The sequence below is a fragment of the Denticeps clupeoides genome, chromosome 1 (genome assembly GCF_900700375.1).
Source record: "Denticeps clupeoides chromosome 1, fDenClu1.1, whole genome shotgun sequence".
NCBI classification, from domain to species: domain Eukaryota; kingdom Metazoa; phylum Chordata; class Actinopteri; order Clupeiformes; family Denticipitidae; genus Denticeps; species Denticeps clupeoides.
In genome coordinates, this window is record NC_041707.1 from 32,602,661 (window position 1) to 32,627,681 (window position 25,021).

General features: G+C 42.8%; 1 protein-coding gene across 6 annotated transcripts; it reads left to right on the top strand.

Annotated features, from left to right (window-relative positions):
* Nucleotides 1-327: 327 nt before the first annotated feature.
* On the top strand, nt 328-23,471 carry klc1a (kinesin light chain 1a). 6 transcript variants are annotated; one of them, XM_029001250.1, is made up of 16 exons: nt 328-737; nt 4,036-4,309; nt 4,543-4,773; nt 5,884-5,962; nt 7,781-8,009; nt 8,886-8,973; nt 9,418-9,519; nt 11,093-11,266; nt 11,641-11,740; nt 12,120-12,172; nt 12,358-12,425; nt 12,701-12,809; nt 12,999-13,160; nt 17,392-17,522; nt 19,998-20,058; nt 21,764-23,471. In XM_029001250.1, the coding sequence occupies exons 2-16, from the start codon at nt 4,037-4,039 to the stop codon at nt 21,827-21,829; spliced, it is 1,926 nt and encodes a 641-aa protein (XP_028857083.1). In that variant the 5' UTR covers nt 328-737; nt 4,036; the 3' UTR covers nt 21,830-23,471. The 6 variants fall into 6 exon arrangements, with proteins under 6 accessions (XP_028857083.1, XP_028857099.1, XP_028857091.1 ...); XM_029001266.1 differs by having other exon boundaries at nt 12,999-13,133; XM_029001258.1 differs by having other exon boundaries at nt 12,367-12,425.
* Nucleotides 23,472-25,021: the final 1,550 nt, after the last annotated feature.

Genomic DNA, 25,021 nt, shown 5'->3' on the forward strand with positions numbered 1-25,021 from the left:
GCGTTACCCACTAAGCTACCACGATCCGTGCCAGTCCTGTCTGTTCTTGCTACTGATGGTTACCTGTACGCGAACTGCTTCTCTCTCTGCGCCGCTGTGACGTATGCCTGTTTACTGTCCATTTCACCTTGTCCTTCAGTGCAGGTGTGAGGACAGTAACTCGCCATCACTGTCCCTCCAACAGGCGGGGTCACTGCTAGCATGCTAACTTTCTGTAAATGTCTCTAAAAATGCTTTATTGCTTCAACTTAAAATATTAGGCATCGCATCCGCTTTAATGCAGCAGGTTTCTTTTAGTGTCGCGTTCCCTTTAATCCGGGGATGACGTCATGATTAAGGAAGCGGGGAGGTGTGGGACCGACGCAACGCCATTTTCAGACGGACGCCTCTCCCGCTGCGCGCCCGGCAGCTCCACGCTAACCCCGGCAGCGCGTCCTGCCCTTCCCGCTGCCATGTAACCCGGGGCCGAGCTTGCCGAGTTCCGTCGTTCGTCAGCGGTCGCTTCGAGCCGCACGCCTCGCAACGAACGCGCCCGTCTGGCGCTGCCTTGGGTCCGGGGGACGGCGGGACAGCGTTGGCGCGGATCACCGTGTCCAAACGCCGGGTCTTTTTAGTCGTTTTTTCCTCCTCCAGACGAGACTGAAGAGGCTGGAGCTGACTGTCGGCACAGGCTGGACTTAAACTCTGCTTTCCACGCCCTGTCAAACCCGCCGGGCTGCTGGATGTCCCGCAGGACGGTAAAGTCCCTCAGCCGCCGAGACACTTCCACGGGCGCTAAGTTGCCAACAACTACCTACGAATCAGTCGGTGACCACGTCTTCGTGTCACCCTTCACGTGTCCCACGCATGGACCGTGTAAACGCTTCACTTCGCCGCACCGAACAGGGAGCGGCTAGCCAGGCTAACCAGCTAGCCCCGAATTAACCATAAACCCGACCGGCCTGTTTCAAATAAACAGACAGACAGCCTGTGTTGCCTCCTAATCAGTATATCTCAATATAATGTATTTTTTTTTATCGTAAAGAAACTTATACGATCTTACTGTATTTTATTGTTTGTGTCTATTTAAAAAGTCTTTAATAGAACTGTAAATAGCCACTAGCCGAGTTAGCAGGTCGGTCTGGTTTTCGCGAGGATCCTGCTGCTGTCACCTCGTGGTTTGTCACTTGTGTTTTGTCTGTCATGGGGCAGGATATGAAACGACGCGGGTTTGTGTAAATACGGCCACTTGTCCCCCGCTTGTCCCGATCCTTGATTGAAACGATTCGCAGATATCGTGATGTAATGGTGGCGTTTTGTGTGTTTTGAATGGTGCCCTTTCTTGTCTGTAGTTTGCTATTGAAATTCCGGAGGTGACTGCGCTTCTCTGAATGTGCGACTGTTTTGGCCAGGATGCAGTGAGGTGTGTGTGTGTGTGTGTCTGATAAATGCTGTAAATGTGTGTGTGTGTGAGCACTTGCTGCCGCCAGCTGCACATCCATCTCCACTGCAGTGGCGCCTATAAGCAGCGATTCCTTCACGGAGAACTAAATAAGGAATATAAATCTCCAACACGACACCTTGCTTCAGATTAGCATCTAAATGCCTAATGAACAGCGTGGACATGATCAGTATCTTACCTATGGGTAGTGTGTGTGTAATTTCTATTGTATGACAACTAGAGCGGTGTTTCTTTGTTTACGTATGTTCTGGTTTGTGTGTGTGAGTGTAAATGCAGCCAATGTCTCCCCTGAGCTGGAATGGCGACGTTCTGTCGGTAGGTCTCTGAACCAGAATGCAAGTGAGTGCTGTTCCTCTTTGCCCGTCTTCTGCAGACCCTCCTTATGGCCAGAGCAGGCATGAGAAGGTTGGGCGTGGCAGTCACCTCCCTGACCCTTTCCTGCAGTTTGGTAAGAAAAGGGACGTGGCCAAGTGATGTCTGTACTCTCCTGTCTTATGGTTTAGAATAAATCAGGATGAGCAGTAGTTTCTTAGCACGTAGCCTTCACAAATGGGCACGTATGTGTGCCCGGTCTGGGCTCTTTCTCTCCCACGTCCAGCCAACAAGCCTCTTCTGTCCTACTCAGTCAGTATGTTTTACTAAAAAGAATGTGGATGTTGAAACCGCAACTTCCTCGTATTTCATTTATGTCTGTTGGCCAATCAGTCAGGATGTGTGGGTGTGTAGTCACTCCCTGTAGAAAATAAAGCAGTGCAGAAGCTTTTGAGGTGTGTGTGTGTTGGTTTGGTGTTTTTGTACCTGTTGACAGTTGAGCTCTTAAATATAATCCTTAGAAACAGGTTGAGATCAGATCAAACTTCACACAGCAGTTGTGACTATAAATATATATGTAAATAAATAATGTATGCGCAAATATTTCTATCTTTATCGTATTAAGAGAGTTCTGCTTGCTTTATAATATTGCCCATTTCTTGATTCAGGAAAAAGTACCTTGAAGATGTTGTTTGCATAGATTACTTGTTTTGTAACCTGTAGAGTGAGGTGGCCTGTATTTTAATAGCGATCATCCTCGGAGAGGACGTAGCCCCCAAGCGTCACTGGAAACGAGTCATTTACATTTCAAACACCAACATCAAACTTTCCCGCTGGTACGGCTCCCTTTCCCTGCGCTCCGCGTTGTTCTTCCTGGTACCGCTGGGGAGAAGAGAAACAGAGCTGTGAATGTCACAGATGCAAGCGAAGCACAGCCAGAACGTTTGAGAGTTATGTTCTACTGAAGGAGTGTGTACGTGTGTGTGGAGGGGAGATTAATTTGGGATTTTGCTTCATTATGGCTACTAAGATCATTAATTTTCCCAGTGTGCCTGTGTAAAGACAGGAACTTGTAGCATGGTGCTGTTTGTGTGCTGTACTTCCTGTGCAGTGCCATCATGACAAACTGGTGGTTTCTTTGTGTCAAGCGACCCTTCTGAATGTCCATTTCCTGCTCTGCTTCCTGTCTGGCTGCTGAAAAAAAGACCTTTTCATCTGAGTGTACGTTTTTGCACAATTCGGGTAAGCTGGTCTGCAGAATCGATCAACGTGTGAATGAATTGCATTTCAGATGATGCTTATTGGTCTCAGTGCATCAGCCTCAGATGTAGTTTTAGCACGAGTAGTGTCTGACCCTCATGTAATGTGTGTGTGTGTGTGTTGCAATCTCTTACAGAACATCATATGATCCTGGGGCTGGAACTGATATCCACTAAGATCTGAATTCCTACACCAAGGCATGAGGATTTGTGTGTGCGCGTGTGTAACTCAAAAAGAAAGTCAGCCGAGGTCTCTCATGTGCTGCTGAGGACCTTTGTCTGTTTAGCAGTGTTGCTCTTTATGGCAAAACAGGTCCACACTCCATCTAAACACCAAGTATCCTGTTTGCTGGTATCCCAGCAACAGCACCTTCCCATGTGAATTGGTTCCAGGCAACATGTCTACAGGTGAACATTGAGCTCATTTGAATGTAAGGAGAGAGAGAGAGGCATGGGGTCAGTATTACGTCTGTGTGAAATAAGCTTGTGACTGACTTTATTTGGCAGTGGCTTGTAAGGATTTTAAGATTCCGAGTTTGCACCAGTGGTGCAGTCGAGGTGCCTGCTGAATAATGTATTCTTTATGCAGGCACCTTGTCTTTTGGCTCAAGCTGGTATTGCATACTATAGAACTCTATTCTTTGCTTCAAAGTCTTTTATTCATCTTGCTAATATAAACTTAATCAGGCTTTCTCTTAATAACCGGTCGTGTTGAGGTTGTTTCCTCTGTGGTTTTTGGTCCACTAACCATCAAGATGCCCTTTAGGAAGGAGGCACCAGCCCAGCACACTCTTCCCCGGGCGCTGTTCATGGGTGGTTGAAGAGAGAAAAAAAGAATTGTCCACTGGTGATGTGTTTTGTAGACCTTCAAAATTTTATTTTTATGTGTGTGTGGTGGGGGTGGACAGTGCATTAGATACCACTGTAAGACATGCTGCGTTTAGACAGTGTTCGCGGTGTATGTTGTCCTCTGTCCATCACCACCCTCTCTCCCTCACAACTCCTTTCCGGGTCTCTCCTCAGGATGCGTGAGAACATGTCGAGTGGTGTTTGTGTGAAGGAGTCGGTGGAGGGAGACCCTGGGGAGAAGTTGTCCCAGGATGAGCTGCTGCTGCGGACACGTGAGGTGATGCAGGGCCTGGAAGCCCTCCGGGCCGAGCACCAGGCCATCCTGGAGGGGCTGCTGGAGACTCTGCGATGCCTCAAGCAGACCCAGGAGGGGCGCGCCATGGAGGAGAAGAGTGCTATAATCCGCCGCTCCCTGGAGATGCTGGAGCTGGGTCTAAGCGAAGCTCAGGTATGAGAGGATGGATGGTGGCCTGGAAAGAAGGGAGGGTTTATGACTTGATGTTTGGTGCTTTGAATGGGGTTGTGGAGGGATTTTTAAAAAGAGGTTTAAGATTCATCCCTAACTTTTAGGTTTAATTGGCCTTCTAATCGAGAAGGTTTTATTAATTAGCTGAAGATGGTGGACAACCACTGCTCAACAGAAAATATACAGTATTCACTCCCCTTCCCTCTCGGACGCAGGTGATGATGGCTCTGTCTGGCCACCTGAGCGCGGTTGAGTCTGAGAAGCAGAAACTTCGGGCGCAGGTACGGCGGCTGTGCCAAGAGAACCAGTGGCTGCGGGACGAGCTGGCCAACACCCAGCAGAAGCTGCAGAAGAGCGAGCAGAACGTGGCACAACTGGAGGAGGAGAAGAAGCACCTGGAGTTCATGAACCAGATGAAGAAGTATGACCAGGACCTGAGTCCATCGGTGAGAGACTGTCACGTGCCATTACAGTGTAGTAAGATGATGTCCAGATTAAGAAGACAAAAAAATGAATAGAATTGAGCCCACTGAGCTTGGTTCTATGATATATGTACAACCTCAATTACAACAAATTTGGAACGTTGTGTAAAGCATAAAGAGTAGAATGCCGAATTTTATACCTGCAACATGTTCCAAAAAAGCTGGGAAAGGGGCAGCAAAAGACTTGGAAAGTTGAGGAATGCTGGGAAAAAAACTCCTTCACAAGCAAGGATGGGGCGAGGTTCACCGCTTTGTGAACAACTGTGTTGACAAATGTTCCACCAGTTTTAGAACACCGTTTCTCAACATACAATTGCAAAGCAATGTAGGGATTTCATCATCTACGGTCCATAATATAGTCAAAAGATTCAGACAAGCTGGAGAAATCTCTGCATGTAAGCGGCAAGGCCAATCATTCTGTAAAGGGTATTAGCACAACTGCATGGCTTCGTAGTACCACCGGGGCAGTGGTGGCCTAGCGGTTAAGGAAGCGGCCCACGTAAACATCCCGATCCGCCAAGGTGCCACTGAGCAAAGCACCGTCCCCACACACTGCTCCCCGGGCGCTTGACATGGCTGCCCACTGCTCACACAGGGTGATGGGTTAAATGCAGAGGACAAATTTCACTGTGTGCACCGTGTGCTGTGCTGCTGTGTATCACATGTGAAAATCACTTCACTTTAGTAAAAGAGTGCTGGTACTAGGCTGGCCTGCCTTCAGTCTTGACATGTCTCCTACTGAAAATGTGTGGCGCGTTATGAAGTGCAACTGAAGATGTACATCAAGCAAGAATGGGGAAAAAAAATTACACCTACACACCTCAGTTCCCAAACACTTATTGAGTGTTGTTAAACACAAAGGTGACGTAACACAGCTTTTTTGGAATGTGTTGCAGTGAAGATTTGCAAAAGTTTGAACAATAGATATCTTGTCTTTTGTCATGCATTCAATTGGATACAGGTTGAAAAGGATTTGCAAATCATTCTGTTTTTATTTACATTCCAACTTGGGGCTATACCGTTAAACCAAGAGACGTGGACTAAATCACGTTTACTCATCCTTCTACCCTCCAGGATGAGAAGGACTCTGACTCCGGTAGGGAGACTTTAGATGACCTCTTCCCAGACGACCAAGAGGAGCAGGGCCCTGGAAGTGAGTGCACTTTTGATCTAATGTCCATCCCTGCTCAGTTTGTTTGTGTGTTCTTGGACCGAACTGGAGTTATATAACTGGAGTTAGTATATGAAGAACTTCCAGAGATGAAGTAGACCTCTGTCTCATCTTGTTTTCCAATTATTAAGCATCGCTCCTGGGCTGATTCGATTTTGACTTTAATTGCTTTGGAACTTTCTTAAGCACCAAAATCTCCCAATGTGGATGTCAGTACACATTTTAATGGCCTCAGTTCACCTTAACTGGAGCACCACAGCTTTTGATTGCTCTCAATTGAAACATCATGCGAACTGCCTGGTGTACTGCATGGACTGGTTTGATTCCAGGCTGTGTGTGTGGAGTTTGCATGGGTTCCAAAGGTATGCATACTAGATGGATTGGCTGTCTGTCTCTGTAAAATCAGATACTGAAGATGTGGAGACTTTCAATATCAATCGATGTAATACCCAAAGACTTAAACAGCCTCAAGAATGCATGAATAGAGGAAAATAACTGAGATAACAGTGGAAGTGAGAGAGGAGTGCAAAAAGAAGCTAGAGAGAATGAGTGGTTGAGAAAGGAGTGCGGGTGGAAGTGGACACCACTGACTCTTATCTACCTCTTTCTGTCTGAATTTTCTCTCCACTGAGATCAAAGGGAAGCAGGGATAATGGCACAGTGGGAACTTATCCAGGAGATGTGGGCGTTGCGCATCCTTTAAAATGATGCTCTGATCCTGCCAAGAATAGGAGGGCTCTGCAGAATATCCCTGATTTAGGGAATGGTCTGGTCTGTTGTAGTGGATTTCTGTTACGCATTTGGTCCGTTTTGGGCATCGTTGAGAGAAATCCATAGTTAGTGGCTTTTACGTATCTGATGTTGGCTGTTCATTCAGGGATAACGTTATCATGATGATTAATGTGTTTATTCATGGATAGTTTTATTCAAACAGGAACAAGTATAGAACATTGAATGGATGGAGATCATTATTCACGATTCTATAGTTTGTTTTATCTCATTTTTTTAATAAAAAAAAAAAAAAATTCCTGTGCTAATTCCTGTGTTTTAAACTGAGCAGGTCATGGGGTCACCAGGAGCAGCATTGGGCATCGCTTCTCTATTCCTTTCTAGGGATAGCCCTTGTGAAGGCTTCAGGCCAGATCTGTACAGATATTGGTGTGGTTATTTCATGTTGAGTATTCGCTGTGTTTCTTGGGAAGCGTCGCAAAAACCGAACGAAATGAATTCACTGAAACCTAAGAGCTGCTTTAACACCTGCATTTAGTTCTTAACTTCCTTTTTTTAGTGTCCTTTCTTTGTTTTGTTTTTTTTTCTCAATTTTTGGCTGTTCGTGTGATATACGCATCCCTCAGTATAAAGGGAACCTTTAGCGGTAAGGTTTCTCAACTTCATAGCTATTCAGTGTAACTGGACATTAGCACCGAAAGTGGTAAATCATATTACTTTACATAAAGCTCCTCTGGGCCAGTGGTGGCCTAACGGGTAATGAAACGGAAGGTTGTGGGTTCAAATGCTGACCCGCCAAGGTGCACTTAGGTCACACTTCTCCCCTTTTTTTTAACGCCTTTTTTGTGTGCACCATGTTCTGTGCATCATAATGTCAATTACTTCACTTTCATTTTATTTTCACTCTTCTTTGAATTTTTTTTTTAATGTCAGTTGTCCAGAAATTGTATCCCTAAACATAAGACTGCACCTGTGTTGTCAGATATGTGTAATTCAAATGCTTGTCATGTTAAAAAAAAAAAAAAGAAGAAAGAAATAGGTTTTTACTAAAAGTTTTTTCCATTACTGTAGTCCAGCCAGCTCACAGCAGTGCAGCCGCTGCAGCTGCGCAACAGGGTGGCTATGAGATCCCAGCCCGCTTGCGAACCCTCCACAATCTGGTGATCCAGTACGCCTCTCAGGGCCGCTATGAGGTTGCTGTGCCCCTCTGCAAACAGGCATTGGAGGACCTGGAGAAGACCTCTGGCCATGACCACCCTGATGTGGCTACCATGCTGAACATCCTTGCTCTGGTCTACAGGTGAGGGTCGGCATCAGAAGATCTCTCCTTTGAGTTCTGTAGCATCTGCTCTGGACAGTGTGGAGAAATATTAGCTGAAACACTACAGAAATTTGCATGCCCTTGGCCAGTGTGGAGTATAGTTTTCAAATAAATGCTTCCAGTGCTGCTAAGGGTGTTCGATGATAATAGCTCCCAAAATGTCACCTTACCTGAATCTCATTAACATATGAGTGGAGAAAAATGTCAAGTTTCAATTTATTTATCACATCACGCAGTCTGAAATGTTCTTATATTATGTAAAATGAAGGAAAGTGCAAGTAAAAAAATTTTTCTAGATGAACATTAAACACGTACATCACTGGAGAGTAGTGTGTGTGTGTTCAGGTCAGGTGTCATGTCTTGGTTGAGCATCCTGAGGATAGAAACTCCTCCTGAGTGTCTCAGTCCTGGCCATGATGCTTCCTAGTCTCTTGCCGGGTTTCAGAAGCTATTTGAATGTGATGGGTCTTTGGCAGTCCTGGTGGCTCTGCTCCTACATATTCATAAATGTCCAGCAGAGATGGGAGGGATGACCTGCGGCAGCGTTCTGTTTGTGATCCCGCCCACAGCAATTACAAAACCAAGAGATAATGTTCTTTGGAACCTGTGCTGTGGAATGGTGGTCCGGTTTTTGTATTGATCAGCTACACTCATAACAGTGTAGGCAATTGGAATCACTGACACAAGTTGTCCATGTAACTCTGGAAAAGCACAGCAACAAACATCCTATTGTTATCCAAGTTCAGTAATTGCCCATTGTTGCAGAAACCATGACAACGTTTTCCATTGTTCACACGAAATTGACTCCACTGATGTCAACCCATGTTAACCATGTCTGTGTGGCCTGTTCCACAGAGACCAGAATAAGTACAAAGAGGCAGCAAACCTGCTGAACGATGCACTGGCTATCAGAGAGAAGACACTGGGCAAGGACCACCCAGCGGTGAGTGGGTTTGGTGAAGTGTGTGGTTGTGGCATGTAGTTGTTGTGTTCATTTTAACCGGTCAGTATCTTCCACTTTTTAGGATCTGCATCCCACCAGCAAAGTGCTGAGGTCAGATTCAGACCCCCCCAATGACTCTTCTTTTCCTTTATCGCCTACTACCCATATCTTGGCTTGGTTCACCATCCCTTTTTTCGCAATATTCCACTCTCAACTTTTCTACCGCTACTTCACCATTGGCAGTGAAAATTAAAGGTCAAAAGTCATTGGACAGACACTGGTGCTAATGATTTCAGGCTGATTGGTAACAGTGATTGGTCAGATGGTTCAGAATTTCACATGAATAAGTGCATGAACATGGTGGTGATTTCTACTCTATGTGGCAGCTTTTGCTTTTGTAACTCAGGGTAAAAAGTTCTGTTGTGTATGTGTGCTTTTCTCTAGGTGGCGGCTACACTGAACAACCTCGCCGTTCTCTATGGGAAACGGGGGAAATACAAGGAGGCAGAGCCACTGTGCAAGCGGGCTCTGGAGATTCGAGAAAAGGTGAGGGTCTTGTAAGCAAGATGGATTGAGGGACTTAATTTACTGTGATCTGTAGCGTAGAGTTATCCATCCTTTTTCTCATTTTTGCTCTTTACCCTTCCATCACTCTCTCCCACCCTCTTGCTTTACTCTTTTATCCCTACCCTTGATGTTATCTTCATACAGTTTTCTATATTCCCTTCTTATCTTTTTCTCCCTAAACCCCCCTGTTTTAACACTTCACAGTTCTCCCTGCCCTTTGTCTCTCCACTGTCAGCTCATTTTATTCGTGTTGGTGGTGAAGTGTTGCTGCAGTAGGTGTATGTCAGTAGTCTTGGTGCTATAAAACACACAGGACTCTTTTCTGCCCCCTTTATTTTATGCTGAATGTGTAGACATGAAGAATCCCAATGCAACATGTTCACTTATGCTTTGCAGTGCTGCAGAACAGTAAATAGAACTTTGGGAGCCAAGTGAGCTCCACTAAGGACAGTCTCAGTGGGAGATGTCTGCCTTAATGATCAATAAAGTTGTCTTTAAAACACACCTCCCACACGGAGAGCAGTGCCAATGCACTTACAGTGTACCGTCATCTCTAGAATTGAATACCCAGAGAGAAAGGCTTCACCCCCCAGACTGGCCCATACTTCACTCACACCATGATTCACTTTACGCTATCTTCAGCCAGCGCTTTCACAGACAATGACTGAGAGAGATGTGAGAGTGAAAGCCAAAATTCCTTTGGGACTGACGAGTGTTTCCCCCAGACACACACACACACACACACACACACACACACACACACACACACACACACACACTCTCTCATCCTCTTTCTATTTTGCTAACAAGATTTCAAGTTCTAAATCTTTTACCGAAAGAAAGGTTCTGACGTCCGCACTCTATTTCTTGTCCACCACTGACCTTCAGTCTGATGAATGCAGGGAACTTGTAAGAGAAAGATAGTTACGTTGATGCGATCTTGATGTGCTGTATGATCTTAATGACTCAATAAGTCATAAAGTTGCCACCTTTCACCATTGTGTCAAGTCCTGCTCTCAGCCCTACAGTCTAACTGGCCGGAGCTCCCTAAAGAAATGACTGCGGTAGTCCGGAGAGATGCACCCTGTGAGCGAGAGAAAGGCGTCTTTAAACGAGATGATTTTTCAAACACTGACAGGGAGGGAGGAATGATGAGACTTAATCAGATCAGGGGCTGCAGGAATGAAAGCATTAGTGAAATATGAGGTTGTGAGAGAGGAAAAAGGAGACCAGAATGTATCAAAGTAGTCTTAGGTTCTTCTATCTGTGTGTGTGTGCCTAGAAATATAATAATAATAATCTTCTATTAGTCCTACAACTGGGATGAGCCATGAAAGATAAGACTATTAAAACTAAATAGAATATAACAAAAGTACACTATGAAAAACAAAATCTGAAAAACTGATACATATTTATATTCTGAGTTCATTGAAAATATAAATGTATTATGAAGACCTGAATGTTTGGTCTGATCTGAACCGATACAGTAGGTGTGTGGCAAGACTTATGTGTAAACATCTGAGTAACCAGCACTCGTGTTTGTGCACAACAGGTTCTTGGAAAGGACCACCCAGATGTGGCAAAGCAGCTGAATAACCTGGCCCTACTGTGTCAGAACCAAGGGAAGTATGATGAGGTGGAGTACTACTACCAGCGTGCCCTGGACATCTATCAGAGCAAACTGGGCCCCGACGACCCCAACGTGGCCAAGACCAAAAACAACCTGGTGCGTGGGCACTGTCCTCTGGGAGCAAAGCAATTTACCTTCAGGCCTGGCTGTCATGGTGCAGAATTTAACGCCCCTCAGCCAAGTCGACTCTAGCCTTGTGTAATCCGTAGAGAAACCAAGAGCAGAAAGTAGCTTACAGTACTCTCATTTTTATTTAATTTTTTTACCTCAGAGATTTGTCAAAAGACATGATGGAGAAAAAATATTCAAATAATAGTGTGTAGACATTGTCAGAATATATTTTCTTTGTTAGAAACATTATACTATGATTAAGAAATGTTAAGCAAATTATACCAGCTAGTGACTGCAGAACAATAATTCGTTTTTCTTGTCCTGCTCTTTTCTCTACTATGTCTCTCCTCTCCTCTCAGGCCTCTTGTTATCTGAAGCAGGGGAAATTTAAGCAGGCAGAGACTCTGTATAAAGAAATCCTGACCAGGGCTCACGAGAGAGAGTTTGGCTCTGTGGATGGTAAGAGAGATGGTCATTATTATAATGTATTTTTTATTTATTTATTTATTTTTAAAATATTGATAATGATTGTTGTTTTCAGGCCATTTATACCACTATATATAACACACACACACACACACACACACACACACAACAATACATTTATATATTTGCAATGATACTCAGACTGGTGAACGGTTAAATATATAACCTGTTGACAGTTACTGCCCTAAATCCCTCTAAGACCTTGCGGGTTTCCTTTAGTAGCATCCCACAGGAGTACTCTATCTGTTTGCCCAATAATAAACACATTTTTATGTACAATTTCAGTTAATTCTGGTCCCCGCAAATACAATAATTGTGCATGTCTGCACATTTTTGTGTTCTTTCCACGCAGATGAGAATAAGCCCATCTGGATGCACGCAGAGGAGAGGGAGGAGCAGAGTAAGGTGGGTGTTTTTAAATGCACAGATCGCTGGAGAAGGAATGGACCTTTCCTTTTTACTGTGTTTAACTACTGCCAACTGTTGTAAATGTTTTCTTCAGACTGAAATCTGTCTTGTTGCAGCTGTAGTTTGTATAAATGTTACAGCTGTCTGGTTGTAGGATTCTTTGAGCTTGTCCTCTGTTTCAGGGGAAGCAGAAGGAAGGATCACCCTTCGGGGAGTATGGAGGGTGGTACAAAGCCTGCAAAGTGGACAGGTGAGTCCAGATGCAACAAAGGACTGGTGAATGTTAGTATAACATTTATTCTTCTTATTATTATTATTATTTATAATAATAAGAAGTATACATACATTTTATTGTTGCTTTTAAAGTAATGAATATATCTTTTGACACATCTGTAATCTGGATTGTGTTTTATAAAGTAGCTCATTTTCGCATACAGCCTTTCAGCATCTGTAATCGCTTTCATTACACGGACGCGGACGACCTCACTGTACTCTGAAGGCTCTGATCATGTGACCTCCCCTCAGCCCCACAGTAACTACCACGCTGAAGAACCTTGGTGCGCTCTATAAGCGGCAGGGCAAGTTTGAGGCAGCTGAGACACTGGAGGAGGCTGCCATGCGCTCTAGAAAGCAGGTAAGTGGTTATGTTTCTGTGTTATTAGCTGAAATTAGGCATGCTAATGGGAGAGAATCAACCAGGATCACCCTGGAGGTCTGGACTGGAGGTCTGCTGTCGCCATGGCTTTTGTTGTAACAAGTGGACTGACTTCTTCTGGCACTCACATGCACAGTCTTCCTCTCTTTGTTTTTGTGTCCATGTCAGGGTTTGGACTCTGCACACAAGCAGCGCGTGGCAGAGGTGTTGGGGGAGCCAGAGACGCGGGAGAAGCAGCGCAGCAGGGAGAGCCTGACCTCGGACACGGTGAAGTACGAGAGCGGCCCAGACGGAGGGGAGGAAGTGAGTATGAGCGTGGAGTGGAATGGGGTAAGTACAGCACACAGCCCTGCCAACAGAGGGGAAAGAGAGGGGTGGTGTTCTAGTTTACATGAGTCTACATGCATTCCACTACAGCTTGGGTAATATTTAAGGTGGGTGAGACAACAGGGGTTAAATCTATGAAGCTTAAGTCAAGACTTGTTAAATGGATTTTATTTTACTTGACCTTTTTTTAAAGGTCCCCTGACATGAAGTCTTTTGCTTTTAAATAGGTGTTTGTGGTCCCCTAAATCCAAAATTGTCCCATGGTGCAGAATAACCATTTGTAGCCAGTCACCCGGACGTGCTGTTTCGGGGTGTAGCTTTAAATGCAAATGAGGTGGAGAGGGACGGGGCGAGGAAGAGAGTGGCCTATAGAAGTAAGTGGGCATTCACGGAAATGACGTAAACACCATTCACCAACCACAATGTTTGGTGCAAACCGGAAGTTGTGTATGCATTTTCCAAAAATATTTAACCCATTGAGTCTCGTTTGACGGAACAAAAAAAGAAATTTGGTCATTTTTACATCCAATCACCGAGCAACTGCAATGCTCCGCACGTTTGGAAGCCATGACTGTCGGTGGACCTTTTTTAAGGTAGGGGTGGGAAATTCTCTGGGTGGACAAAGCATGAGAATTGGGAGGAATCCTTTCCCCTTATGATTACATAAAGGGCCAAATTCCAGATTTGCACTTTTTACACATCGCATTCAAGGCACTGCAGGACCATAGACAGCCTAGGGGACTCATATTAATGTTAAATAATCAAAAAGTGAAATTTTCATGTCAGGGGACCTTTAATTTATACACCTCTGCTGTAACCCAAGGGGGAATGTTGGAAGGGGTTTTCTAGTTATTTCACTGGGTTGGTTGAGTCTGTCTTTAGAACTAAAATGTTAATCCAGAGAAAAACCCTGGTATCAACTTTCCCCCCCAAAAAAATCACATATTGTACCAGAATGCAGTAAATGTTACCTCTGCCGTGATCTCTATATTGCATTTCTTATTTCGTCTGACCGATAAATCGGTTTTGCATGATGAGTGGCTTCTTTCTAGGAAGCCTCAGACATATTTGGGCGTATATAATAAAAATGAGGGCGTGATTTAATGGGTAAATTCATGTAGACTGTAGTTGCTGACTGACTGTAGTGCATTAGAGGATCCTGCCTAAAACCCCACTAATTAACATGCTCCTCTTTCCAGAGACTGTGTAGTCCACCTCACACCTGTGTAGCTCTCTAGTTGTAGTCGTCGTTGCCTCCATCTCATAGACTAGACTGAGTTCTCTTCTTTGTTGAAAACGACAGCGCTTCCATTCGCCTAATTCACTCCAGAGCACCCTGTTAGAAGGGGCGGAGCTGTGACTCATTTATTATCCCTGTTTGACCTCAGTCGACATCTTGACTCGCAGATAAATTCCTCAGCCATTGTGAGAATCTCACACCAAAGAGATTTGCTATTTAAAACCAGTGACATGATGATAAATAAATAAGTGGGACATAATTAAATGTGATCTTCCAATGCATGTCTGTTTTCTCTAATTTCATTACTAAAATTCACCTCTCTCTATACATTTCTTCTGAGATTTACTGTAGTCTCTCTTTTGTCCTCATTGCTTCTCCAGCTTTTCCTGCTACCATAGCAACAGTAACCGTAGGACCAAATCCTCCAATCAATGATCCCCATCCGGGTTGGGAGGCTCCAGAGGGAAACATTGATTTTTCTCTGGTGCTTTTCCTGTTATTCCAACAAGTACATATACTCACTCACACACACACTTTTGTGGGTTGAGGGGACTGTCCATCTATCATTCATTACTCAACATACTGTGTATGTTGTGGCTCATATACACCTGTTGGCGTGGGCTTGTGTGTTTTGTACTCCTCTGCCCTTTAAGTGGTTTGTTTCCAACTGTGAAAACGAATGCGTATTATGTTATGTGTGTAAACTGCATGGGCGTGTGCTCCATGAGCGTTTCTGCCGATGTGTGTGAGCCCTGTCCTTTCCTCCTCCCTGTTTTTCTTTGCCCCTTCTGTTAAATGAAGCTGCTGCATTGGAAGAACCTGAATTATTAGACTGGCATTAGGATGAGATGCCTGTGGGGTCCTGGAGGACGATATTTCGGGGCTTTTATTTTAATGCCGACAATGGAAAAAGCCCAGCGGGTTGAGCCACTAAATTGACCCCTTTCTGCTGGCAGATTTTTTTTTTTTTACTCTACTAATTAGGTCAGTAGGAAAGAAGGATTTGTAGTGGTTGTCCACTTGTTTTTGTCTTTTGATTTCACCGTTCATCGTAATAGAAATCTGTGAAAAAGAATCCCTGCTTTTCTGCGTGCCTTCCCTGGGTGTGTGGAGTAGCTGCCACTGTTCACGTTTGGAGAAGGATTAGCTGTTTTAACTAAGGCGGCATATCCCCCCTCTTTTATTTTCTCTTCCACTCACTCTGACCGTTCTCCCTTTCCCTTCCTTTCTCTCTCTTTCATGTTTGGTTATCAGGTATAACTCCAGATGCCTTCTTGTGGGTCTTCTGCATGGCGGACGCCGGCCGCAGCTCCTCCTCCAGCTTTGCTGTGTTTTTCTCTTCTCACCGGCTTTGGTCCCCCCCCCCTCTGCTTCTTCCTTCTACTCCTTTTCTTCTTCCCACCCAGCGGCCAGGGTGGGGTCCATGCCGTCCTCTGACAGCCTTTCATGCTCACCATAAATCTTTATCTTTCGACTTTGTGTACTGCAACTGACTCAGAGCTCTGCCTGTGTGTGTGTGTGTGTGTACGGTGTTCAGTTGCTTCACAGCTTCAGCTACTGATGTGGGACAAACTTTTATGTCTGTTTACTTGTATAAATGCATTTTTCTCCCCTCAAAAACAATTTTGACACATTACAGTAATTTGTCAAATTTAGTGGGTTTCAGTCCTACAGTTTTTCAATGTTGGGGGGTGGGTGGAATTTTGTAGGATCCTGTTGTAAATAGCTTAGCCCAACTGATCCTAGAAAATTTGTGGGCAGTGGAGCTGGCTGACTGCAGCACTGCTTAACTTTCTGTCTGTACAGCTCTCTCTCTTCCTGGTTGATTTGTGCACTCACTGAAATGGCTGCATTTGTGAGCTTATATAGAGGTTGCATAGTCTCCTGCTCTGTTTCATCCTACTAATTGTCATTCAAACTAAAGCAATGAGAGGTTAATGTGACCATAGTTGACAATTTAGAGTAGATGCAGCGATTCTGGGAGGGACAGAGGGAGGAAGATGAACAGTTAGCATGCTGTTAGGACCAGACCTCTCATCTTCATCCTCTTCCTCTGCTGTGTGCTGACTGACTGACTGCTCATGTCTGTACCTTTTAACCTCTTAATAAAACTGACTCTTGCTTCCACGTCTGGTGTCCTCTCTGTGTCCTTTTTCTGTCTCCTGATGTGTTTGCACATAAGAAAGAGCCTTATTAGAGCCTGATGTTTCCACTTTGTGCATGTGTTCTGTCTCTTGGTGTGTCTAAGCTAAAGTGACAATGTTGTACCTTTTCTTAAATGTCCAGAAGGTATTCAAAATAGACATTAAGTAATTTTATCAGTTGATTAGAAACTGTTTTATTGCCCGAATATTGGTGAAATAGGGGTGATGAGGAGGAGGAGAGAGTAATACTGATCTGGTTTCTTCCTAGAAAATCAGCTGTGACTATAATCATGAACTGAAGCATTTCAGTTAAATAATTTCTTAACTATTTAGCGACTCAAAGTCGTGCATATGTGTAGGTGAATGAGTAGATGGCATGGGCCCTGCACAAGTCCCTGCCCTGTGCCCGGTTGATCTGGCATGGCTCCGGCAGACGCGGTAATGGAGCGTGAGAGAATAGAATATTATGTGTAAACATAGCTCATCAACTGAGTTGTCTGAGTTAGTGAAAGCTTGCAGTCTCTTAAGAATGACTGTTTACATTATGAGGTGTGTGTGTGTGTGTGTGTGTGTTGGTCTTTGGGTCTGAAACATCTGTTAGAGGCCGTTTTAACACTTTTGGAGTCATCTGCAGGTAGTACCTAAACGTGGTGATGGTGCAGCTCTGGGTGTCTGAGAGATGGAGCATGGCTGGGTTTTGGCAGGATTTAGGTTTGTGTGTGTATAAGTAAAAGGTTCACTTGTTTCTATGTGTCTGTATGTGTGATCCTTAGCTGAGCATGTGGTGTTTCGGTATAGAATAGTTAAGCGTGTGTGTGTGTGTTTTCTAACTTTCTTGTGTTTGTATAAGGATGGCTCAGGATCTCTCAAAAGAAGCGGTTCCTTCAGTAAACTCCGCGCATCCCTACGCCGCAGCAGCGAGAAACTCGTCCGCAAGCTGAAAGGAGGCAGCTCACGTGACAACGAACCCAAGAACCCTGGGTAATTAGCCCCTACATCCACCCAATCCCATAACCCCGTAAAAAAAATCATTAGACAGGAGGGATTTATCAATGATGAGATTGTGATGGGGGAGGGAGGGAAAGATGTTTAACATTCACCTGTGGCTGCTTCTCCGTTTCTGCCCTGCTAGAACACAGTAGTGGGTTGGGGAGATGAATTGTGGATGGGGCCAGGCTTAGGCCCATATTAATGACTTTCTCTTGGAGATATCAAGAGAAGAGTGTCCTCCAGACACTTACGGTCTCCAATCCAATCCTTGGTGACCCACCAAGGAGTATTTGGTCCGTTCTAGCTCAGAACATGCCTGAAACACGTAAACCGTGGCCCTAGTACATTCTGAGCTGAAACAGAACCAAAATGTGGACTGGGTTGAGAACCACTGTTCTGAATGTGCTCATAGTTGCTTTATGAAGATGCACTGGCTGTTTTAGTTTGATGTGAAGGGGCTAGAGGTGGTTAAATTTTTTTCCTTAAATGAAATGTCGTTTCTTAAGCACTGCTGTAGCATAGCAACCAGTGATGTTCTGCTCTGCGTGCTCTGTAGGCTGACCTGTCCTGACGGGCGTGTAATGTGGAACTTTCTATAGACTTGACCAAAGGGTACTGATGCTAAGCCTGTGTAGAAGTTCTACCAAATATTCTTACTTTTCTCTCTCTTTATCTGTCTCGTCTCGTCTGGGAGATGATGTGGGTCTGTCTGTCTGTCTGTCTGCCTGCTTGACTTGACCTCTACTTGCACAAATATGGGCTGGTATGATGTGTCTTTGAAACCTATTAATTCGGATTTGTTGCGAGTGCATTACACACTCCTCACATATACCAAATACCACTTACTTTCCTTCTTGTCACAACACACATGCCATTTTATTTAAATGTGTTATTTCCCTGTCTCAACTGCTTTTATAAGTATTTTCTATTAAATGTTCTGTAAAATTATTTTTTTAATGTTGTGGTTATTTTTCCCCATTGTCTTGATTTTTGAAAGTCTGCATGGATTTGTGTTTTTGTTAAATATTTTTTCATGTTTCTTTATTGTATTTTATTTAACTTAATAAACATTTTGTGGAAAATGGCTGATTTCTGCATGCTTGCTTCATCCAGTTTCAAGTTTCCTTTAACTTTTTTTTTTCCCTCCCCCATTCATCACTTTTCCCATCTTTCATTATTTAATATATATATATATTTTTTTATCTTTCGCTGTCTTCTTTTCTCAACCAGTTGACATCAGTACCTGCCTGTAACAAATAAACTGAAATTTGGTCACCAAACCAAGATGCTCAATTATCAGTGTCTCAGGATGTTTCACATTTGGTCAACACAGGTCAGCTGCTGGTGCAGAAATATGACATCAGCAGCAGTGCTCTACTGGCTGTAGACAACTGTTAAATTATATTTCGTATCATAAACAGATGATTGAAAAACCTTAATAGTGACAGGTGCTGGGCAGCAGGAACCACCTTGGACCTTCAGTGATCCATAACATCTCCAGTCTCCTTCAATGACTGTTATGCCACCAAATCATTTTACTGTTTTGGGTGTACAGTGCAATAAACCAATCAGAATGTTGCCAAATTGCTTTTAAAATCTTGTTTACCTGGTGGTAAAAGATTTTTTTTTTATTATGGAGGAAATAAAAAGTATAGAAAGATGTTATAGGGCATGTGTGTATCTGGAGTGCATTGTGTAGCCACACATTTCTAAAATATGCAACTTATGTGCCATTGGCTAGGTGGGTTATGTTTATATTTATTTATTTATTATAATTTAATCAAAAGTTCATGGCATTAAAATAGCAGTTCTCCAACAATGTGCCCAGGCACATATCATTAAAAAACAGCAGTTTTACAGTAGAGAATATACAGTACATAATTGCTAGAAAATAGTCATTAATTCTTTACATGAACAGGTAAAAGTGGGTGGGTTTTCACACACAAAAAAAAAAGCAGTAATTAAAATCTTACTAGGGTAAGATTACAGTCCTGTTTTGTTGAACAGTGTGCGAACACACATAAATATTCACTTTGCTGGTTTTGTGGCAGCTCTGATTGTATTTGTTTTAGTTTTTGGTTGTGAGGAATATTTTTTAACAAAGATGAAGTGTCCCACAGTGGCTGTAAAAGGATATGGTGTTTTAACCTAGCACCTCACATTAAGAGGTTCGATTAATAAATTAGCATGTATCTATCTAGACACTCATTGCACAATGGTGCACTGGGATATTTTTGGAACGTTGACTTTCAGCCACGTTGGGCTGCACATTTCTGAGAAACCTGCATGTATTGTGGTTTAAATGTGTAAATAAGTGACACTAACCTTTGTGAAGCCATCAACCATGTTAATAACTCACTTAACTCACATCATGTCCAACATCTTCCTTCTGCCACACATATGCACACACTGCCTTGACCTTTGCCCTTGCTGGCGTGTGCTTGCATGTGGCTGTCCTGGATGCAGCATGAAGAGGGCCAGTTCACTGGGGGTACTCAACGTTCCGGACAAAGCTTTCGGGGACAAAGTAAGGACACTCTCCTTCATCTTTTATTGAAAGTGAAGTGATTGTCATTGTGAAACCCTGCAGCACAACACACAGTGACACAGCGAAATGTGTCCTCTGCTTTTCACCAATCACCTATTAGTGAGCAGTGGGCAGCCATGACAGGCACCCGTCGAGCAGGGGCCCCTTGGCGGTTCGGGATTTGAAACTGCAGCTTTCCGATTACGTCTCCTTACCTGCTAGGCAACCCCTAATAGGCCTATTACCCCAAATACACACAGATCTTTCTAAACATAATCTTCTTCTCTTTAACTCTCTTATGCATCAACACCGCCTACTCAAACTTCAGTGTCTATAACACTGGCCAATACTAAAACATGTGTACAATAACATCATGGTCATGGCAGACCGATATATCCCATTGTATTCACTAATCTCCATGGTAACCCACACAATAATAATGGTGAAAGTGAAGTTATTCACAGTTATTTTGTGCATCAGTTTTCCTCTGGTGTAATTTTTGTTTCATTTATTTCTCTAGATATGTTTTGGTTCTGTGATTCAGTTCAAATCAATTCTCTGCTTGCTGTGAAATGGGTGTCTTGAGATTGCAGACTTTTCCCATGCATGAATGATCATAACATTGTCTGGACTATCCTTGATGTATCAGGTTGTTTGAGTTTTGAGTTGAGTTGAGTATTTAGTGTAAACAAATAGACCATCTCTAATAAAAAGTGAAGTGATTGTCACTTGTGATACACAGCAGCACAGCACACAGTGAAATTTGTCCTTTGCATTTAACCCATCACCCTTAGTGAGCAGTGGACAGCCATGACAGTCATCTGGGGAGCAATGTATGGGGACGGTGCTTTGTTCAGTGGCACCTCAGTAGCAGATTGGGATTCGAACTGGCAACCATCTGATTACGGGGCCACTTCCTTAACCTCTAGGCCACCACTGCCCCATATATCATATAGCCCTATGTCATGCAGTGTCATATAGGTAATGGGGTCTGCATAATTTCTGCGTAATTTCTCTTATACATGTCTGTAGTTATGTATCTATAACAAGCCTTTACATCTAATAGATTATTCCATCTAATAGATTATTCCAAACAACATAAAAAGGCAGACTGTATGAATTAGAAAGCACACATATTTTGTGCATAGTTTAATAATAATTTAATAATTATCAGTACAACTGTATTAGGTGAGATTCATATTCAGCATTTCTGTGTGAATATTAGGGTTTATATTATGAAACATTTGAATCCCTTTTAAACACTGATGCTAATAAGGAGTTTATTGTTCATTCCCTTACAACATTTTATTTCTTAGAAACCTCACATTGTGGAATTAAATATACTGGTCTGACAGGCTAGCAGCAATTAATATTTTAAAAACTGGCTATATATTTTCCCCTTGTCCCCATGGATCCATTGAACTGTTCCATTTATTCAGGTGATTGATGACCTCGCTCTAAAAATACTCAACTGTAATTAATCAGGCCGTCCAAACTGCTGACTCGAGCCGTTTGCTGTAAGGACGTCCTGTCCTGCTCTTAGTCTGAAAAAGTTTCACTGTGTCATGCCAGGTCATGAATTGGTCAATTGTTTTAGGTGGCTTATGCTTTCCGGTTCAAAACGTATCACTTGTGTACTTTCAAAGGGATTACTATTTGTTTGATAAATGTTTTTTTTAAGTGTTCTTTTTCTCGACTTTCACAGGAGCGAAATAATCGTCTGAAGAAGAGTCGGGACTTGAGTGCCAGTCACACTAACCTGGCACGGTGAAGGTCTGGACTGGGATGCATCTGGAGAATGGAATCCAGTGGACGCTCCCGTTTAAACCATCTTCTCTTCAGCCCTCCACAAAAGAGAAATCCTTTCTATCTTTTGACCTCAGATGCTCAGTGTCCCTGTATCCAACCAAAAAGATATTTACATGTCAAAGCTAACGAAAAAAAAAAATCTACTTCTCTTGTCCTGATGTCAATCATGCATTAGCATATTTAAACACAAGCAGTCCAATAATCTGTACAATAGTCCAATAACCTTATCCCTTTGTAGCCTTCAGTCAACATCTTTTTTTTGGCTTTATACTCAATGAATGTTAATAGATGAACGAAGGACGTTTGAGGGAGAACTTGAAGTGTGTGATTTTTTTTTTTTTTTCTTGTTCCAAACAGTCCAACTTTTTTGTTTAATTATTTAACGGGTGCAAGTATCACATTTTATATGAAGATACCTGGTGATTTTTTTGAAAACTCATTTTATCTATAGGGATTATATATTTTGTGCTGTTTTGGTTTTGTTTTAGAATTTGTTTTCTCAGGATTCGTTTAACTATGCTTTGTAACAAAAGAAGATATCCCATCGCGTTAAACAGCTGACTCAAAAATGGTCGTAAAAGCTGTAATAAAACCTAGTTCTCACAGCAGAAACTCCAGCCACGGCTTGAGAAGTGATGTAGAGAATGGAGATGTTTACATCACATAGCATGTTAATACTGACAAAAGAATGAATACTTTAATCCACGTGGGGTTTGCAAACCTGTTACTTAACACCGTATACCATGCACTGTAACTGTAATATATTGAACTGATTTTTAATATTGATCTGATCTTTCTGACAGAGGTTAAACCCTTTTGAAAAGTGCCTTTCGTAGAAAAGTGCCTTTCGTAGGACCATATTGTAAAAAAATATATAATGCAAGAAGTACTTCATGGACAGGTCATTATGACCAGGCTGTCCAGTAACATAAAAATGATAAGGAAAGGATGCCATTTAATATGATCTGGCTCATGATTTGCTTTTGTATGTGAGGCAGGAGAACCGTCTGTCTAGCCATCCATAGACGCGTCTACGATGTGTTTGGTTTGCGATTTGAATAATTCATGTCCCATGTTCTAAAAACAGAATGCACATGACATATTCAGTGACATCAATTGACCAAAGCTGAGCAGGAATCTAAATTGGAAAATGTAGTCTATGAAAATCCACCTGCATAATCATGGGCACTCCTGAGAGCTCTGATTCTGCTCTTGGTATAGGCACCCAATCACAAAATGTTTTTTAAGAGCACTCAGATGTTTTAAACGGTTGCTTTTATGACAACTGGAAGTGTTGTCGTTGTCCTTATTTGTTGCACGGTGATACAGGCGTTCATCCATTATTGATTGTTGTGTCAGTGTAGAGATGGGCCCCATATGATCAGATTGTCCAACAGTTTGAGTAGCTAAGAACTAATACTAAACAAAGTAACCTTTGCAAAAGAACAGATTCCAGTTATCTGCCTCTAAATAACCTGTTGCATAGCTGCTTGCTCTGAATAGAAAGCACAATGTGTTTTGTATATAATACTGAATTATGCCTCAGACAGACATGTGCAATAAGCATACGAGTAAAAAAAAAAAAACATCTCTTCTCTTTCTAATGTCATAGTTTAAATTGGCACGGGTGGATTCTCTGCATTGGGTTTTATTGTAACCATGTGCAATATTGTGGGCTCTGTGGACTTGGTATGACTGTCTGTTGCACCTCATCTACTGACAAAAGCTGGATTTTCTGCTTAACTAGAAACGTTACTTTTCTGTGTCAGTATACTTGCATTATGTATGTAAATGTGTGTGTAAATTAATGAGATTTCTTGCCACTGTTGTTATCTTGTCAAAATAATGCAATTTTTTTCCCAATGTCCTAAAATGCTTGCACATTTGTGAGATGAAAACATTCAGGATGGAAGCGAGTCTGTGTAATTTAGCACCAACCTCTTCCTAGTGTCTTGAGAAATGTCTTCAGGGCATGAACCCTTATGTTACCTTCTCATTTTACTCTTGATTCATTGACTTTGGAGGCACATATGTTATGGAGTCCCCCCCCCCTTTTCTGTACTAATTTTGGGATATATCCTATGATTCTAATTTCCATTTAAATGTGATGTTCCAATTTAATTGTATTTCAGTTGGAAATATTAGTCACTATTTAAATAAGGGTCTGTCAGAGCTGGCAGCTTGGTTTGGTTTTATTGTACCTATAAAGCCAAACGGTTTATATGGTGTGGTGGGTACTATCATTAGTTGTGATGTCTGACCTTAGAGTATATACTTTAAACGAATGATTGAAAACATATTCAACTGGCCAGGCATCCATGCCTGCCATTCTGCTTATTGAGCTCTCTATGTACTTGCATCCTGTGGAATGTTCTTACCTGTGCAGCATCAGTCTTTCTGCAACGTCTTCGCCTTCCTTTTGCCTTGTTTGGATACTGCCTGGCTGGACCCTTTTCTGTGTTACCACCATTGATGTATGCTAAAACTGTGCTTAATTTAATAAAGATCGTAAAAGTGTGCTGCTGTGTTTCTGTAATTGTGCAAACATTGCCTGCGTTTAACGTGCGTTTTTTTTTTTACCCCAATGTATTTTGACACCCACCCGCATTCTCACCCCATCTATAACAGTACAATGAAATAGAATAAACTGCACGTATCAGCAGCACGTAAGGTGATGTGTAATAACGCGGGTTTGCTGCCCCCTGCTGGACACTTAAATCCTGTTTTTCCGAGTCTCTGAAATTATGCGTCGGATTGTCGGAGAATCATATTTTCAACACATAAAAGATGATATAAGCTTCAAATGTGGCACGTGATTTTCATTAAACACGACGATTGTACAATTTTACTTTTGCTACCCTACAAAAATTGTCAACTGGAAACCTGAAAACTTTTCCTGTGAAGACATAATAAAAGTCTCTTCTCTCCTACTTTTTACTAAAAGACCTTTAGGGCGTGGATTAGGTCTCTGACGTTTGGCTTTGTGTAAAATCACATTTCTCCAGACAACAAGCAGAAAAGCAGCAGAAGAACGCGCGTTACGTGGTGGGGGAGGCGGGAGAATCCAGGAACCAAAACAAGCCCGCTAGACGGCGGGTCAGCTGACTGCCGTTCCTCTGCTGTGATTGGTCAACGCGCCTGTCCGTCAGTGGGT